Below are 19,904 nucleotides of genomic sequence, written 5' to 3'. Positions count from 1 at the left end.
TCTCTCTCTCTCTCTCTCTCTCTCTGTGCTCTGCCCCCGATTCAAGACCCGCCAAGAATCTCGAATTCTTCGCCTTTCTCTCGGACAGGTAGGCTCCTCGTGAATCTCGTACCAAAAAATTCTCGAGAAATTCTTTTCTAATCTTCATTTTGACCTCGGAATTAGGAAATCTTGAAACCCTTTTAATTTCGTCTCAAGACGATTGGGTTTCTGGTTGTTTCCCCTCTGGTTCTGAATGCTTTTGATGCTGCGGTTTTTGCGGCGACTTCGGTTGGTGATCTTTCTTTTCTATTTTCCGGAAAATAATAATAAAAAACAAGAGCTTTCGTTCTGTTATTTGGATTCTTGGTTGAATGAGATGCTGCAAGGAAATGCAAGAATTGAGATTTTTAGGGTTTGGTGTCTGTGTGTGGGGCTTGGGATTCTTGGGTGGGAAATTCATGGAGAGTTTGGTGCGCAGGAGGGTTCCCGTGGCGAACGCGGCGGCTTTGCGCCGAGAGGGCCACAAGCGACATGTTGATCAGTCCAGATTGGGCAATCGACATTGAATTGTGCGGCATTATCAATATGGAGGCTTGGTACTGGTTCTTCTCCTCTTCTTGCCCTTTTCTTATGTTTGTGATTCTGTTCGGCCATCGTCTATGTGTTTTATGTAATTTATTTGACGAAAGCTCTTCGTCACCTTCACTGGATTATCTCATAGATGATGCTAGCCAGGTACTACCTTGTTCCGATGGAGCTGTCTGCCTATGTAATTGATTATGATAGGTAAGCATTGCATCTTAGTGAAACTATAAACAACTGATCTTTTAGAAAATCGATACTTGATTTCGTACCAAATTGTTTCTGTATTATTCTGATTTTTGGCCCAGAACTCATGTAATGAATATGAATGGATAACTCAGCAATATGTTGAAGAAATAACATGCATCCTTTTTCTTGGTTATGCTACCTCAATACATCATCATTTAATCTTTGATTTCTCTTCCTGTGTAGTTTGTTATTGAAGGATTAGGTGAATTCTCTTGTATTGCTAGGAGTCTTTTTCTTTCTTTTTTTTTTTTTTTGTGGTGAACTGGTGACATTTTAAAAATATAGATGTGTGCTTTCCTTGCTAGGCTTGCTTCCAAATCTTTTGACATTGCGAGATAAGGCCATCCTAGTATAGAATCTGCTATTTTCTACTTGCTATAATCTGTGATTCTATTACTATAGAATGCCTTAGGCTGCAATAAAGACCGTGAGAAGCCTTTTGACATGGTAGTTCCATATTCTGTTACTAGTTGTAACACTTCTCCAGTTGATACGGCCATTTCTGTTGTTCTGTAGCAATCTTTTCGAAGTATTTAAAAAAACTGGATTCTGTCAGCTTATATCTTTATCATGTCACAAAAAACGACAAGTATGTCTTCTATTTACTTCTCATCCATTTGTTGTCAAGAATGTCGGTTTTCACTATTTAATGCTGCAGGAAACATAACTGGGTTTTTTTCTCTAATGGAGGTTATTAAGATGCTGCAGCAATTATCTTGAATCAGTTCCACGAGGCACCATTGTTGTCATGACTTCATTTAGAGTATAGTATATTAAATGTCAATAGGGGAGGTTCATGTGCCTGCACACTAGTTTTTAGGTTGGACTACAACCTGACATCAAGGTGAGTGCTTCAACAAGACTGCTGTCCATGCATTCCACTATGCGTCTAGCTTATAAACACCCATATCTGATTCTTTATGTAGTATTCCACGGTTATTTTTTTTTTCAAACTGAACTTTGAAGTTGGTCCTCTGCATTGGACAGGTGGTGCCATTATTGCTAAATCAACCTTCTAGAGAAATTTTATTTCGGTACTTTGATTTAATTGCAGTTGTGTTTCATGCTGCTTGTTCTTGTAGCTTGTCATTGAATCATACTAGTTTAAGACCACTTTCAATCTATTGTTGGATCTCTTAACTTTTATTTATTTTTATCTTTTTAGTGAAGTACAGGCAGGCAACGGATACCCTTATGATACTTAAGAAGTGCCTAGGAAGCAAGAACTCCAAAATACAACTTCTGGCACTTTTTTTGAGCACATGAAACTTTTTTTTCCTGCAATTAAGAATTTTTTATTTTGCAATTTGATTCTGTAAGATATTTATATTTTTATAATTTCTTGTCATAGTTTTCTATTACATTTCTTTGAGTTTTGTTTCCAGGGATACTATTGCTGGGAAACACAATTTTCTAATAGACTGCATCCAGCTATTTTTATTTTCCTTATGCAAGAGCCGTACATCCATATATGACTTATGCATTGCATCCTTTTTTATTGAAAAATGGAAGTTGGGATTAGCAAATAGTGTTATGAAGATTCTTTGTCAGCAAAGAATTTTAGCCATTGTTATAAATTTATGTCTTATGACTTGATCCAATCAGGAAGAAGAAAGATTTTCTTCAACCCGCTCAATTCGAATCTCTCAAAAGAAAACTAGAAGAAGATAGAGGAATCTCGAAAGTAAGGCGGCTTTAAGTCCCCTTTTTTTTATTAATCCTTCAAAAAAACGAGGTTCATAGCCTCTATTTATAATGTAAGATCCATTCTAACACAATTTGGGTTGGATTTCTCTTTTTAATCCTAATATGACTCTTTTGCCTTAAATAGACATCTTTAGTAAAAAAAAAAGCTAAAAATCTTGAAAAAATAGATCTCAATTTTTACATCAACTCTGTCTTCTGTTGCTTTGCTGGATTCTTATCGGATAGAGAGCTACACCCGGTCAAAGTCTTAACCAAAAAGAAAATTTTTGATTTGACCGGCTTGTTTCGGGGTCTGAAAGATGAAATTTTGGCTGGATTCAACCTTCTGAAGTTGGTCTAAAGTTGTAGACCTCGGAAAGATACCCAATTTCACAAAAAAAGATTATCTCAATTAGGCATCGTATGACTAAATTATAGCCTCCAAAATTTTAACCCATGACTCAACTTTCCAATATGGTGGATCTTGCTCTTGAACCATATCCAACCTTGCTCGTAATGGTCAAAATGGTCCACATCGAGTCTGAAGATCCTCCTAAATACTCATAGTGGTCAAAGAGTTCCACATCGAGTTTGGTGATCCTCTTGGATACTCATAGTGGCCAAAGTGGTCCACATCAAGTCCGGTGATCCTCCTGGATTAGAGCTTCCCTTGTTTAAGATATTTAGCTCCTGCTAAATTAGAATTGAAGATGAGAAAATGCCTGCTCCTGCCTCGTAGCTGAACTACTTGGTTTTGCCCGAAGATAGAGTTGCCGGTACTCGTGTTGAAAGTATCACCAACCGAGACATAATCTTGGTGAGTTGGGCTATCTTCTTTTTTAGTTGTGTGAGACGTTCTATTATTTCATCATCCATCAAGGTAGAAGTAGCAGCCATACTCGTCTTTATTCTTCAATGTACTTCAAGCATGGATAGCCCTTCTCCGGACTGTTTGTACCGCTCGTGCATCGAGACCATGCACTAAAGCTCCCATATATATAGCGGACCGAAGCTCTGATATCAACTTGATCCGATTGGGGAGAAGGAAGATTTTCTTCAACTCGCTCAACTCGAGTCTCTCAAAAGAAAACTAGAAGAAGATGGAGGAATCTTAAAAGTAGGGCTTGAAGTCCCTTTTTTTTATTGATCCTTTAAAAAATGAGGTACATAATCTCTATTTATAATGTGAGGTCCGCCCCATCATAATTTGGGTCGAATTCCTCTTTCTAATTCTATTAGGACTCTTTTTTTTAAAATAGACATCTTTAGTTTAAAAAAAGGCTAAAACTTTCGAGGAGATAGATATCGACTTATATATCAATTCTGCTTTCTATCGCTCTGCCTAATTCTTATCGGATAGAACACCAGGTCAAAGTTTTATCCGAAAAAAAACTTTTGATTTGACCAGCTTATTTCGGAGCCTAAATGATGAAATTTCGGCCCAATTCAATTAAGTTAGCCCAAAGTTGTAGATCTCAAAAAGATACCCAATTTCAAAAAAAAAAAAATCTCAATAGGGCATCGTATGACCAAATTATAGCCTCCTAAAATTTGGCTTGCGACTCGGCTTTCCGATATGGCGGATCTCACTCTTGAACTTTGTCCAGTCTTGCTCGTAGTGGCCAAAGTGATTCACATCGAGTTTGGTGATTCTCCTGAATACTCATAGTGGCCAAAGTATTCCACATCGAGTTTGGTGATCTCTTTGGATCATCGTAGTGGCCAAAGTGATCCACATCGAGTTTGGTGATCCTCTTGAATATTTATAGTGGCCAAAGTGGTCCACATCGAGTCTGGTGATTCTTCTGGATCATGCCCAAATCTTATCAAGCAGCTAATAAAAAAATTAACAATTGCATCCTTTTCTAAACAAATGGAAAAAGTGATCCAAAAAAGTGATCCATATAGACAAGTCTTGCTGGTTATGAACTCAGGCTGAACTATTGTACAAACAATTGATTTAGTATACTAATATTTTTCCACTAGCTTTGCAACTTGACAAATTTTCTTCAGCAGAATTTTCACATATTGCTATATTCTCTGACAATTGGAATATTTGTTCTCAGAATTGTTAATTCAGGTGTTAGAAACTCCAAACAAAAATTGTAGGGACTATGTTCGCCAACAAATTGTTGAGCAGGATATCTTGAATGAAATGGTGAAAGTGGTGAAGAAAAAAGTAAGTATTTCTCCTTATTGCACACCTTATATGGTTATGCTTTACATTGTTGCATGTATTTTGAAATGTGATTGTGATATGCCAGCTTCTGCAACTTATTTATGCAGCCAAACTTGAATGTGAGGGAGAAGATATTGATTCCAATGGATACATGGCAAGATGCTTTTGGAGGAGCAGGAGGAAGATATCCCCAATATCATGCTGTATACCAAGAACTAAGAGTATTCTTTTAAACTGTCCTCCTTGAACCTCTCTCTCACTCACGCACACACACACAAACACAGAGAGAGAGAGAGAGAGAGAGAGAGAGAGAGAGAGAGACATACACACACACATTCTCCTGGTTCATGTTTCATGCCCAGACCTACTAAGCTTCTGGTTTATCCAATGATTAACCAATGAACCATAAGAGTTTTGGCCCTGAATTTACCTTATAACGACTTCATTTTTGAAATAAAGCCATTCTTATAAATTATGATCAACATGTGATATGTGCATGTAGTTTTTGTCCTGATTATTTGCGCAGCATTTTAATTTGTTATTTGCTTTGTCTTTTTTTGAGAAAATTGTTGTTCGCTTTGTGTGCCTCAAGGATTATGTGCTTATATTTTCTCCAATTCATTAGAATTGGTTTCAGTCTTCACCTGCCTCATTGTGAACTTACTATCCCAGCCATATCATAGTGATGATGTGCATGAGAAGCTTGTTTTGTAAAGTTTATTCTTAATCATCACATAAGAGAGAGAAAATCAATTGGTCTAGCAGATTTGCATGCAAATGTATATTGTTATTCTTAAAGGCAAGTGAGAGAATAGTTTGGATTTGATAGATAGAAGCAAAGTTAAAGTGTAGAGACAGGAGAATGTTACAAAGGACTGTTTGTGCTTTTAGGTCCTAGGTGTGAGTTTGCAAGAAAGAGAGTGCTGGTCTCACTCCCGGTCTATGTCCAGTGTTCATTCAGCAGTCATGCTATTCCACTGAAATACAATTCCACTCTCTATTAGCAGTAAAAAATACAAATATTCAGAGAGAGAATTTTTCGTGGTTTTTACATCCTACCATTGCTAGATAAGAACTTTTTGAGTTCGGCCGCTTGGCATGGATGCTCCCAGCTCGGCTGGGTTCTACCATCATTTCACTTAGGCTGAAGAGCTCAAGCTCCTCGCTGGAGGTCTTCGGAAGATAGCAGCTATCATCCTGTGAGTGGTTGATTACCGTCTTGCTTCTCAGGAGTTCACTTGTGTTGACTAGAGCTCCAGTGATCGCTTACGTACCGTATGAGGTATCCTTGTTGGACAAGGACTTCAATCTTATCTTTAAGTTGAAGGCATCCCTTTGTGTTATGCCCAAAATCTTTGGGGAATTGGCAGTATTTGCCCATGTTCCTCTTCTTGGCAGGGTTTGCAGCTTCCAAGGTCAACTTAAATAGTCTCGGTCTTGGATCTCCATTAAAATTTGAGTTCTTAAGGCAAATCTTTGGGGAATTGGCAGTATTTGCCCATGTTCCTCTTCTTGGCAGGGTTTGCAGCTTCCAAGGTCAACTTAAATAGTCTCGGTTTTGGATCTCCATTAAAATTTGAGTTCTTAAGGCATTGATATGAGTATACATCTTAGACCTATGTCACCGGCTTTAAGGTGGTACAACACTTTGCTCTTCACGGCTGCATTTTTTCCTCGGATTGTCCTTTTTGTAGTCTTTGGCTAATGGTCTCTTTTCTCGTTGCTTCCTTTTAGGCAATAATTGTTTGCTCAGTATTGATGTACTTGTCCTTCCGAGTTAGAAGTTTAGCCAAATCCTTAGAAGGCCTCTTTTGTAAAGAGAAGCTAAAACGTGAGTTTCTTAGCCAATTCATCACCATGGCTATTGCCTCGCATACTTCTAACGTCTCGGTGTTGAACAGGCCGATGTAATTTCGGTGGGACTCGTCTTCCCCTTATCTGATAGAGAACAAGCTTGTCGAGAATTTTCCCCATCTTCTGCTACCGATAAAGTGGTTGATGAATTGGTGACTGAGCTAGTTGAAGGAACAGATGGAGCTTGGTTGGAGGTCTAAGTACGAGAGTTGAGCCACCTTCCTAAGCAAAGTCGAGAAAGCCCACTACATTATGGCTTTCAATGCTCCTTGCAACAATATGAGAACATTGAAGCTCTTTAGATGATCCATCAGATCTGTGGTGCCATCATAAAGCTCAAATTGGGGCACTTTGGACTCCTTTGACAAGAGCTCCTCTATAATTTCTTTGATAAAAGGAGGTTTGTTCATTGTCTTGAGATCATGTCTAGTTTTGGCCTTCCGCTCCTGCAATGCTCTGATTTGATTGCCCATCTCCTTGATTCTACGATTGAGGTCCGCCTCCGCCTAGCGACTGTCCTTAGTTGATGCAGATAGTGATTGCCGATATAGGAGATGGCTTCAAAAGGGAAGCAGGACTAACCTTGCTTTTGACCTCTTCCATGACTTTCGAGATAGAGGTGACTACTGCCTTGGGCTAGATCATTACAATGACACTTCTGGTCTGTTGAAGGAGGGGCGACATGTTGTTGCAGGTCTTATATCATTTTTTTTTTTGCTACAACAGATAACTCATACACTTCTAGTGTGAATACATCCAAAAAAGTCAAAACTAACAAGTCTCAGAGTACTTTAGGCCGCTCCCTCTCGCCAACTTAGAGAGCTACCCTAGAGTGATCAGCCACATACGAGTCCATCTAATCCGCAGCTCCATTGGCCTCTTTGTAGACGTGCTTGGCCTGAAAGGCAACGTCTCCACCTATCATGGCATGAATATCCCGGAGCAAAGGATGGAAGCCACCCATGCCGTCGGTGCACCCCTGAATCCAGCCGATTATCGTTGCTGAGTCACCCTCGAGCAAGATTACGTTGGCCCGCAAAATATGCCGGGCTTAACATAGACCAGGCCATGCTGCCTTCAACTTCGTTTCCGGAACAGAAATGTCAAAGATCTGGCACCCATCATCAACAACCACCATCTAGCACGCATTTCTCAAGGTAATGACCAGGTCTTATATCATCGCCATGAGAGCTTTTACTTACCGAACTAGCAAGCTAAGCTGTTCGATGTTGGTAGTCTCTGCACCTGGTCGCGGGGGGGGGGGGGGGGGGGGGGGGGTGGTGAAGACCTTGGGTAGCTTTTGGACTCTGGCTGGATGGCTCCTAGGTGGTTATTCCTTTTAAGTTTCATGGCTCTTCTCCTTCGTTCCCACATATAGCACCAATCTGTTGCCGTCGATTTTTGGGACGCCAATGTGGAGCGCCTCCATAGACCAATAAGATAACGGATAAGGGCGAGCTTATTGGATTGGCTCCAGTCGGACCCTCCAATGCTTAGCAAGAGAGGGTTATAGAGAGGAACAAAAAAAGGATAAGAATATAAAAACATAATCTCTCCTGGCTATGGTGATTTTTGCATTACCTCTTTTACAGATGACCTCTAGGTTTATTTATAGTCGAAACCCGCATATCTAGTGAATCGTATTTCAACAAACTCAAGATCGTGCTATAACATACTGTCGATGTGATGTAACTATCTTGGGAACGTGCTGTAACAATTTGGCATGTGATGAGATTGACGAGGCGATGTGTAGATTTGCGGTAGGACTCAGCCATTTTTTTTTTATAGAAAGATCTTGTTCGACTTGGATAGGGGCCGAGCTGAGTCGAAAGATGTCGGCCATCTTAGATCTGGTCGTTCCGGCAGAGAAGTTCCGACTAGAATATCTTGGAGAGTTTCTAGATATATCTAAACCATCATGTATGTTTTCAGCTAGATGAATCTCATCATGCTATATCATGTTAGGTCATTACATGCCATAACAATTAGCAAGATTATTTCTGATGGGTCTCCGTCTTTATCTAAGCATCACTCAGCGGCAATTTCTGGCTGTCATATTTCTTTCGTGCTGATCCATCCTCCGTAACACAGAAAATTGTGCCTCATTTGTCCCTCTTTTACCTGGCACACAGCTGTTTGATACCTAGCCCCTGCATGAAGCGAAACATCTCCATCCGTCGGCACGGTCGGTACTTGGCGGTATCATTACCGTAGCACTCCTACCACTTGGATCGCAGGGCGCCTGTTGCCGTAATCTCCAAGCATGGCTATATTTGACGGTACCTTTCGGAAGGGAGGCAGGCTGCTGCCTGATGAAATAGGGAAACAGGTTGGACGCTCAGAGCGTTCCCATCATATTAGCCAGTTGTAGCATCATGTTTCAACTTCCAAGGTGGAAATAATTCTAATACGACCAGTCTAAAACCGTGTTGTGAATGATCGAAGACAATTAGTCACAAAAAGGTGAAAGGGAGACCATTCAAATAATTGCATACGAATCTTAAATGGCAGTACCATCATATCTTTCTCAGCTGAAATTTCTCAAGAGCTGCCGCTTTGGGCTCTTCAGGTTCTCGAAAAAGAAGAAGAAGAGAACGGAGAGGAGGAGGAAAAAATAATGAGATACCTTTTGTTTGGTTGAAGTTTTCAAAAAAAAAAGACGAAAAAGTTGTATTTCAATGAAAATATGATTCCAACGTTTCATGGAAAAATCTTTTTCATGAGAAACATGAAAAATTATGAGCCGGAAATCACTCAATTTTTATTTTTTCTCAAAAAATTCCTTGAGCATTAAAGAGGCATTAAAGATTTAATTTTTATTAAGGGTATAATAAAAATTACAAATAACTTTTCCAGAAAAGTAGGTGGTCAACCAAACATAAGCACTTTGTAAATCTATCACTTTTCCATTGTCAACCATGCCAAAAATACTTTTTCAGGCATCCTCTTCTTAGAAATCTGCTTTTTAGAAATCATATTTTTAGGTGAAAAAATACTTCCTGCAAACCAAACGAGCTCTTTATAGATTAGAACCACTGCTTGCTCCCTACCAAATATAGTTTTGGATGGCAATTTAAGCTCGCCCATCAAATATCCGATTCGAACCGATACAATCCGAATAGAACATATTTTTATTGGTCCTATTTTTGAATTTTAGATATAATATTCAAAATAAGTCCAGATCAAATACGGAGAATAATATGTCTCCATCCAAAACTTAACCTTAATCCATCCTCCCGATCCACTCGATAAATAATAGCTATCACAATACCATTCGCCTCAACCATTTCTCCCTCTATTAATTAGAAAAATTATTATTGTTGAAACTTAGAAAGCATATATATTTTATAAAAATTATAATTATTAATTATTTTTATTTGTTTTGTTTCTGGATTTGCAATTAATTTGACTTATGTATGAACTATTTTTTAGTCAAATATATTATACTTATTGATGTACACTAAGTTTTCTCCATCTGAATCAAAAAATTAGAACATAAAAAAATGTTATAAGCTTTTCCTATTTATATAGCAGTTATAATATGATTAATTATAGCTATAATCTATAATTATCCGATCCAATCTAATCTGACCCGAGATGGGTACGAGGCCGATATGGGTATAGAATTTTTACCTATAAGGTGGGTTCGATCTGACTCAATCGATATCCAATACGGTGCCATCCCTACTTAGAATGCTACGGGTGTACCCATCATATTAGCCAGTTATCACATCATGTTTCAACTTCCATGGTGGAGATAAATTCTAAATAATGGAACAAGTCTAAAGCCGTGTTGAGAATGATCAAACACAATTAGTCGCCGAAAGTGAAAGAGAGACCGTCCAAATTTCCCAAGAGTTGTCAATTAAAAGATTAGAACGACTCCTTGCTCCCTACCAAACACGACCCCCGGTTCTTATAAACGGTGTTGGACCGGTCTTGAGTCCTGCCCTTGGAACACTTTTTGGACACTGTTATAATAATAGTCCTTTCCATGGCCGTCCAATTGGGCCCTACCTCTTGTCAACGGTTCTTAGCCCTTCGTTTTCAGCATGCAGACGAGTAGAAATAGAAAATTTCTACAAGCCAACGGCGGCCCAACTGCTGACGGCCGTTGATCGACGACTCCCGAGCGGTTGCATGCGGTTGGTTCACACGTCCGGCTTCTCCTCCTCTTGTGGGAACCATTCCCCCCCCTCCTCTCGCACTAAATTAATGATTCGTCTAACCCACAAAAAGCCTTGAACTGTTCTCGAGCCAACGTTAAAAGCGCCCCACCTGTCCCCCCATTCAAAACCAGTCGAAAACCAAATCTAAGAAGAATCTAACCCTCTTCCGAACCATCAAACCATGGCCCAGCCAATCAATTAAAAGTTAATAAAACAAACCCTTTGGTGGGTCACCACCGGCCCGCAGCGGTTTGGTGAACAAACGTTAGCCCAGCCCCATCGAACTCCCACTACGAGCAAGCGTGGCACTCACGTAATTCTTTACATTTGCGGTGGCGCCCTTTAGTCCATGCAAGCGGACACGTGGATCCCAGTCCCAGCGAAAGCCGCGTGCGCGAAGACGAGCTCCTCTTCGGACTTACCTTCTCCGTCTCCGTTCCCGCGCCCCCTTCCCTCTATTCGTTCATATTTGCCGCCATTCTTCTCCCTCCCCGTTTCCGTTCCCATTCCAGCTAACGCCCTCCGGTGTCCTGCCCGAAACCGTTCGTAACGCACCGTTGTTAGAAGAACCGAAACGTTACCAAGTCACCATGGACGGCAATGAAGAGAATTATTTCCAATTCCAAGCGCGAGAGTCGGAGAGGAGAGGAATTTAGGGTCGGAGTTGGGGTTTTGGTCGTCAATCGATGATTGAGAGGAGGAGAGATGGGGAGAGGGATTGAGGGCGGCGGCGGCGGGATATGGGATGCGGGAGCTCCAGGGCGGAGTCCAGGGTGGTGTCGCTGTGCCGGGAGAGGAGGAAGCTGATCCGGGCGGCGGCGGACCGCCGGTACGCCCTCGCGACTGCCCACGCCGCCTATTTCCGGGCGCTCGCCGCCGTCGGCGACTCGCTCGAGCGGTTCGTCCGGGAGGAGCTCGCGGTGGCGCCGTCACCCCCCGGGTCGCCGGTGCTCACCCTGCCATCCGACGGCAAGGGCAAAAGCAAATCTGTGAGCTCCGCTTCCGGCGGCGGTAGTGGTGGCGGGTCATCCTCCGTGACGCCGCTCTCCCACTCGCTCTCCGATGACGGCTCCCCCTTGCATCTATCCTCCGGCTCGGAGGCCGGCGCGAGCCCGGAGAGCAAAGGAGGAGGAGGAGGAGGAGGAGGCGGCGGCGGCGGAGTAGAGTCGTCGTCTTCCCCTCCCGGGACGGCCTCGGCCGCTTCGAGCCCTAATTATTCATTCATGAGGTCATCGACGGCGATCCCCACCATGTCGTATGAGGACCCCAATACCCAACAATGGCAGCATCCTTCTAACAGTGGATATGGATACGGATATGAGTATGGGTATGGATTTGGGTATCCACCATATGGTGTACCAATTGGATCTCCGCTGCCGGGTAAAGAGAATTCCTATTATTATGACCGGCCAATGAGTCCTCCAGGGTCGGTGGCAGCAGCTCCTTCAAGTCCTCCACCGCCGCCCCCCCCTGAAGGCTCTGCTTGGGAATTTTTTGATCCTTTCAATACTTATGAGAGACTTTTACCAGAGTATGGTGGTGAAAGGTATGGGGGGACCTCTTATGTGAGCAGTCCTGATTCGAACGAGGTGAGGGAGCGGGAAGGGATTCCTGATCTCGAGGATGAGACAGAGGTCAAAGCCATGAAGGAGGTGGGGAAAGAGAAGAAGGTTGTGAGAGAAGATTCAGGAGGGAAGGAATCTAGTATTGGCAGCTATAAGACCGAATCAACGCAAGAAAAGGGAGAGAAGGATGAGAAGAATGGTAAAATTGGGTCAGGGGATAAAGAGAGTAAGAGTAGTTCAGTGTCAAGCAGACTAAGGAGCAGCGGGGAGGATGACGGATCCGGTGGGAAGAAAAAGGGAGTGAAATTTGAGGAAGAAACATCATTTGTTACGGAGGAGAGCGGGCCAAGCAGTGGGAAAGCATCGTCCACTCCTAGTGGTGGGAAATCGTCATCCACTCCTAGCAATGGGAAATCGATGTCTGATCCAAGCAGTGGAAATGCATTATCTGCTCATGGTACGAGAGATGTGGCAGAAGTTATGAAGGAAATTAAGGAGCATTTCAACTCAGCTGCTAATTATGGGGAAGTGGTTTCAAGGATGCTTGAGGTTGGCAAGTTGCCGTACCGATCAAGAAGTAGAATGTTTAGAGGTCGGTATTGCATTCATTTATCATTTTTATACTCTATTTGGAATGATCTGATTGTTATCTGCAAGAACCTTGCAGCCAATTGCTGAGGGAGGGAAGGATATTTGTCTATTAGGCTTGATTTCATTGTGCTGAAAGTTACTCTTAAAATCTAATAAATGAAATTCTCAACAGGGGGAGTAGGGGTCCAGATATGGTGTTTTTCTCTTTTTCTTGATTGTTGTGACATATTAGTTGTTGTTGTTGTCTCTGACATGGGAAAGATTTGTTTTCTTTGGACACTAAACTCCATCCTTCTGAACATGTTGGCAAAAAGTTTCGTTGGTTTTCCTCTACAGAATGATTTTCTTGGAGAGCAGTGTAAATTGCTTTACACAACTCAATTTGGTAATTGCAACTACAATTCCTCTTTATCTGTTTCTACTTCTTCGTTGTAAACACAGTTATTTCATAATAGTACAAAAGAGATGACAATGCAAATCTGGTAATATCTGTTTTTATAAAGATACAAGCTTCCAAGTTCTGTTCTCTTTGTTCAATGCTTACATTCTTCAGGTTTCTGACACCGCTCCTTTTAGAGCTCTAGCTTCCACTTGATTGGGTGCCTTCAATCCCAATGTAACACAAAGACCTTCATGGAGCAAAACTATTGTTTTCCAACCATCCATTAACTATTCAAATACCACTTTCTTACCCCAATATCCTTATTCTCCATGTAGAAGCACTTTATAACATCTTCTGCTGAACCTTTGGGTTGAGAGAGGTACACTGTTCTTCATGCACTGACCACTTAGAGTTGACTACATGATGGCCCTAAGTTAGTTGAAAATAAAGTAATAAATGATCGGATGCTTTCTAATCTATGATAGTGCTATGAATATTCATGGTATTTTCATCTCAAATAGTGCTTTAATTAAAGAATATGAGAAATCATCCTAAAAATTAAATGATTTGATAAGTTAAGCGTGCTATGACAAAACCAGCTTGTTCATTTGTCTTATTGTGATGTGTTCATAGCCCAATCATTAGTCATATGGTATGTGTGCAACAGCCAGGATAATTTTTTTCTTGTTTTTCCATACATTCATGTACTATTATATAGTCAAATTATAAATGTACAAATTAAAATGTGTATTTGAATGTCTGTTACGTTAGCTTATTGAACAACAATAGATTTGACTATATTATCTCCTTTAGAAACACTGTCAAATTAATGTACTATTATAGTATTAGTGAATCTTAGAAGTCTTGTCGCAGTTATCTCTTCCAGGATATGGCGTCCTATGGCTTTTACTATGTTGGCATCTTCACGTCCTTCTTTCAAGCGTTCACGACATTCAGCTGCAAGCACAATCAGGAGCAGAGCCAGTAATGGCATTTCTGACAAGCACATGGATATGAAGTCTGGCAACCTTTCATCAACTTTGGAGAAGTTGTATGTATGGGAGAAGAAATTGTATAAGGAAGTTAAGGTATAGTTTATCGTTTCATATATCAGTTTGAATGCGTTTGTGCAGTTTTACATTAGGTAATTATGTTTTTTAACATCTGCTAGCCCATTGGCCGTAACTATTTATCATGCATTAAACATATGCAATCAAAAAGGACATTGAATAATAGAAGTCATGGGGGGTTAATTGTGATTTCTGGCCAGAAAATAGGGGTTTAGTTAATTGAGTAAAGGTGCTATGAAGATTCGCCGTTTCGGTACCAAGCCTCGTACCGGTGCCACACTAGCACAGTGTCGGTACAGTATGAAATTTTTTTGCACTCGGTAAGCCACCCGTACCAGTACCGAACCGATACGGTATGGTATGCTCCATACCGCCTAGTTCGAGCCGGTACGGCATACCATGGATGCTATTTTTATGACTATGAATCCTGATATAATTAAATTATTTATGTAATTTTAAAATGTACTCAACTTTTGGGTGGTGCACTTCTCTTGTTTCTCTAGCTTAGAACGACTGTTGAACTAAGCAAGGTGTTCTTTTTTAAAGATAAGAATAGCTCTAGAGGTGGGAATGTGCAGACATTTGATGTCCCTTAAAGATTGGATTATATTAAATAATAAGACAATGTTGGACACAACACAAGGCCAGGCACAAAGGCTCTTGTTATATAAGAGAGAAGATGCCTTCGGCAGCATATCTGCCAAGGGCCTGCTTTGATGTTAGAATTCATAATGTGAGAATATTATCTGCCAGGCGGGACAGCCAGAGAGGTTCCAAGAAAAAGATTACAATAACTAACAAGTTAAACTTTCGGATGAGCTGCAGGTTTCATTTGTTCTTCAGGGATACGATAAATCACCATTTTGCAAGTTTTGGTTTTATCCAAATTCTCAGGACTTGGTAGATCAGTTGCCACTCCAGATCTGTGGGAACTTCTTTTCCAAGTGATCTTTCTCAATATTCTTGAAACTTTCACACAACAGAAAATTATATTCATAGATAATGTATCCAAGGATCCAAACAGGTGCTTAAATTTCTGCAATTAATTCAGCTCATAGTCATGCTAGAAAAATTATGAAACTGACTTGGAGCATGTTTTATTACTTCTGCAGTCAAGTCACCATAAACTTTTAAAGCAGATATTTGTTGCATGACTGTGGTTTTGAGATGTGATGCTAATCTGACATATCCATTTTTTTGGTCTACTCGGCTGAAGAACTAAGTTAAATACATGCTGAAATCAGCATAATTCACTTTCTTGAGCAAGATGGTGACCTTAAGTGTGTCCCTATACTGATGTGTTTTTCTATATGCATAGTACTGAGAATTTGAATGATTCTGTAGGTTTTGATAAGAATTCCTTTAAGTTTGTGAACTTACTAATTTGAACGCATATGTGCAAACTACTTAAGAAAGTAAATTTTGAAACTTTGAGCAGTCATTGCACAAATGTTAAGGAGAATAACAAATGGGAACATAACAATGTTTAAACGTTCTCAATTGCAATTCTTAGGACAGGTAATGGAAGAAAACCATGGATGGCTCATAGTCTTTCAATCTATTTTGATGTCAAAATATTTGTTAACATTGCTTAAGTGGCTGTGCTAGGATGAAGAAAAATTGCAGAGCATTTATGACAAGAAGTACAAACGCCTGAAAGCTTTGGATCGTGAAGGAGCAGAGTTCTATAAAATCGACTCCACTCGAACATCAGTAAGAAAGTTACGTACCAAAATAAGCATTCTAATTAAATCAGTGGATGCCATTTCAAACAGAATGCACAAGATAAGAGATGAAGAGTTGCAGCCCCAACTTACTGAATTGATTCAAGGGTATGAAAATTGATTCAACTGTCTTAATCTTCCGAATGTCTAACTATTCATTATCACTAAATTGTTCCTTAATTTTCATTAAGCTATTGGATATACCAAATGTATTTTCTTGATAGAGATAGCATTACAAAAAATGGTTCGTTGAGCTAAAGAGTGTTGGACTTCCAGACAGCTTGCATTTTCATGGGTAAGCTGGGTTTGAAGTTCCAAACCCCATGCTGCAAATATACTTTTTAATCATCCAAGCTATGGGTTGAAACCTGAAGATAATCATGCCCTTGTATTTTTGAAATTTATATATTATCAGTCGCCTCAACAGAAACTAAGGCATTTAAAATTTCATGTAGGAGTGCTCGTTATGTAATTACTTTCCCATGTCACTTAAAGTTAATGTGTAGTTTAAAAACGTTCAAGTCTAGAATGGTTCATACAACCCTATTACTTTCAAATTTCAAACTAGCATTATGTTGCTGATATTAGAATTCAGTAGTTTGTTGGCATCAGAAATTAAAAGTTTCTCCAGCTTATGCAATTTAGTTTTGCTTTAGTAGATCGATGAGACTCATACGTTTTCTGTAAAGATGACTTATGGAATTAGAGTGTGATAGTATTAAGAATTTAAGAGGGTTGGAATTGATGGAGAAAGATCTGAAAAGATGAATTTTCATTAAACTGAGAAGAACTTATATGGGAGAGGGAAAGTTAAGGCTGACATCAGATTTGAAAGAGTGAGCCATTAGAGATATTTTAAATAGTAATTTGTGGGAGATTGAAGTCTCCTACTGCAAGATTCCTTTTCGTTTACCAGCATAACCTTGTTTATGAATTCCTTTCATGGTAGGATCTCTTTTCAAAAATATTTACAATGGATTTTTTTTCATAGTGAATAGTCTTTCATAAGGTGGTATCCTAGTCAAAGATATCCATGGTCTCATCATTTTGTTTCCTTATTTAAAAAAAAATGGATGAGACTGTGCATATCTTTGACTTCGTAACAATTTTATGAGGCCTTACATTTACCATTTTCACAGACTGTCTGCTTATCCTGCCAGTTGGCTGAGAGTGTTTTAATGCTCCTCCTTGCTTGAATGTTACTCTCTTTAGGTTCTACTGTCACCAGTTTGTGGATGTCACGCTTTGTGTTGGAAAATTTGGGAAGTGAAACATGATAATTATTCAAACACACTTGCTGGACCTGGGTAAAAGGAGCAGGTTTTGTACTGCTTTCTGCGGAGAGATTTAATATTCTTTGTAGAACTAGAATTGCTTTTTCTCTCTTCCTCTTGCTCTTCTTCTTCAAATTCATGCTCAGGTGGTGAAATTATTTTCTACCTTATTTGAATCAACTCTGTCAATCAACTGTGACAAGATTTATAGATCAAAAAAGAAAGTGGCGAAAATTAAAATATGGCCAGGCTTCTGAAAAATCAAGGGAGGCCAGCATTCATTTTGCATTTTGATATGATAAATTTATCAACAAACCAAATTATGCAATGAATCTTTTGAGCCTTTGATAACTTTTGCATCCAAACATGACTAGCACTTTCAATAAAAGAAAAAAATGGTAAAATATGCATGATAAATCATCAAGTTGATTGGACATTTAGTGCTTCTCTAGGTGATCTTTTTTTATTAATTCTACTTTTACATAACTTTATCTCGTACTATGTGGATGAGATATTTGAAATAGGACACCGAGCTTACATTATCATCCTTTGTGTGTGCAGATTGGTTAAAATGTGGAAATCTTTGCTGGATTGTCATCGGAAGCAGTTACAAGCCATAGTTGATAGCAAAAGCCACAGTCTCATGGCAAAGACCGGAAGCCAAAGCCAATCAAATGCAAAGGCTACCAAGGAACTGGAGGTGGATCTCTTGCACTGGTGCCGTTGTTTTAAGGAATGGATCAGCACTCAGAAAGCTTATATTGAAGCATTGAATGGATGGTTAATGAAATGGCTCCCAGAAGAACTGGAACAAACACCTGATGGGGTTGCACCTTTCTCCCCGGGCCGGATTGGAGCTCCTGCTGTATATATCATCTCTAATGATTGGTTCCATGCAGCTAAAAGTATTTCTGAAGACAAAGCTACTGAAGCAATGCATGATTTTTCTGTGGTAGCACATAAATTATGGGAGAGTCAAAACAGGGAACAGCACCTAAGACTAAAGGCAGAGTATCTGTCCAGAGATTATGACAGAAAGCAGAAATCTCTGCAGCAGGTCAGTGGGATGAATGAGCGCATGGATATAGTGTCAGTTACTGAGAATGGTGGGGAACACCGTGATGATCGCATGACTGAATTGGACTCGATGAAGAAAAGATTGGAAGAAGTGAAAACCAAACATGAGGAAATTGTTAAGCAAGTCCAAGATGCAGCTTCCAGTATTTTGCAGACTGGTTTAATTCCTATATTTGAAGCCTTGAAAACTTTTAGCTCAGAGACACTCAAGGCTTATGAGGGGCTTAGATTGCCAAACAAAAGTGGGCCATAAGCACACAAACGTATAAACAATTATAGCCAATTTATGTTGGGTTTCAACCAAGCAAACCTCTTCTGGTCCAGCAAAAGAAATATGTTCAAGCAAATCACTCTGGATCAAATTAAGATAGCACTTCTCACCGTTGCTTGTGGAGCTTACTGTAAGGTGAGATCGCCAGAGTGGTTTGGGACCCCTTTTAGAAAGCCATTCTAAGTGTGGGTTCCTTCAGAAACCTTAGGGTTGCTGATTCAACAGGAAGCATCTTCAGGACAGTTAGAGAGGCGTACAGCATTCATTTATTGGTTTATTGATCGGTTGGTAGGGTTTCTAGAGGTCATGATGGTTGCTGTTGGTTGTGGTTGATGATGAGGTATATTCAAGCTTCGCAACTGGCTGATTAATCAATAGAAAGGTAGTGACTGCATTCTTCCTCTAGAGGTTTGTAGGCTGCTAACAGCATTATACTACTAACTAAACAGGGAACGTAGGCTGCTTTTGATACATTCACAGTTAATGTTGTATAGCAAGCTGAAAAGGAATTTTGTTTAGACCCCCAGCAGAATGGTCTTGGATCTCAGTCATGCTTTGCAGATTTTTTAGGCTGCTGGGGTTAGTTCCATTGCTGGATAATTGATCAGATGGCTGGTAATAAATCGTAAATAAGGATACCCGTGGTGCAGTATCACTTGTAAGAGCTCATGCGTGGCCGGCGAATGCCCTTAGTCTGTATACCCTTGTCTCTTCTGTTATAACTTGCTGAGAAGTGTGGTTTCTGTCTTGCTCTAAATTTCATAATCATAGTTGAAGATTCTTGCATCCCAATCCCATTTCAGAAAAAGCAGAATATCGCCTTTTGTAGATCCTCTTTGATCAATAATTTTGTGAACAATTAGATAAATGCTTAACCGAAAATACTGTTTCATGTTCCCATACTTAAAAGAGGTGGAGCCTCCATGAGGCCACATGCAATTTTATGTCACCTGAAAAGTAAATCAAAGCTGCGTTGCAGACCTCAATTTTTACCACTCAAAGCTGACCTAGCTTACAAATGTATGATTCTGCAAGCATATAGCATGGAACTCAATTAAGGATTGGGTTGGCAGGCACGAATAGGCATTAGAGCAATGGATTTTTTTATTTATTTTTTATTTTTTTAAATCTGTTGTTCTCCATGATTGCAGTATGGCAGATTTGGTTCTTTTATATAAATTTTTGGACCCAATATTCTCCAGAAGGTTCTGCATACAGTTCATGGAATTGAATTTCATGCCCATCTGCT

The 19,904-nt window shown here is 40.0% G+C and overlaps 1 protein-coding gene and 1 long non-coding RNA gene across 5 annotated transcripts; both read left to right on the top strand.

Annotated features, from left to right (window-relative positions):
- Positions 1–9,133, top strand: LOC113462749. Of its 4 annotated transcripts, XR_005514799.1 has the most exons (5): positions 1–88; positions 461–578; positions 718–2,497; positions 4,566–4,678; positions 4,786–5,192. It is a non-coding gene; the product is annotated as an uncharacterized LOC113462749 (long non-coding RNA). The 4 variants fall into 4 exon arrangements; XR_005514798.1 differs by lacking the exon at positions 4,786–5,192 and adding an exon at positions 8,665–9,133 and having other exon boundaries at positions 461–2,497; XR_005514796.1 differs by having other exon boundaries at positions 461–2,497.
- A 1,937-nt stretch (positions 9,134–11,070) lies between these two features.
- LOC103707487 (protein ALTERED PHOSPHATE STARVATION RESPONSE 1-like) lies at positions 11,071–19,564 on the top strand. Its single transcript, XM_008791994.4, has 4 exons — positions 11,071–12,858; positions 14,113–14,327; positions 15,918–16,141; positions 17,869–19,564. Exons 1-4 carry the CDS (start codon positions 11,442–11,444, stop codon positions 18,635–18,637), a joined length of 2,625 nt encoding a protein of 874 aa, XP_008790216.2. The 5' UTR covers positions 11,071–11,441; the 3' UTR covers positions 18,638–19,564.
- Positions 19,565–19,904: the final 340 nt, after the last annotated feature.

Source organism: Phoenix dactylifera, chromosome 14, assembly GCF_009389715.1.
Source record: "Phoenix dactylifera cultivar Barhee BC4 chromosome 14, palm_55x_up_171113_PBpolish2nd_filt_p, whole genome shotgun sequence".
Lineage (NCBI taxonomy): Eukaryota > Viridiplantae > Streptophyta > Magnoliopsida > Arecales > Arecaceae > Phoenix > Phoenix dactylifera.
Note: the sequence above shows the minus strand (reverse complement) of the source record. Positions and strands in the feature narration are given on the sequence as shown.

What these genes read in the sequence shown, in the direction of transcription:
- LOC103707487 (XM_008791994.4), top strand. Translation starts at nt 11,442, where the DNA reads ATGGGATGCGGGAGCTCCAGGGCGGAGTCCAGGGTGGTGTCGCTGTGC. An exon ending in AAGAAGTAGAATGTTTAGAG is followed by an intron (nt 12,859 to 14,112) that starts GTCGGTATTGCA and finishes GTCTTGTCGCAG; the next exon opens with TTATCTCTTCCAGGATATGG. An exon ending in AATTGTATAAGGAAGTTAAG is followed by an intron (nt 14,328 to 15,917) that starts GTATAGTTTATC and finishes TGGCTGTGCTAG; the next exon opens with GATGAAGAAAAATTGCAGAG.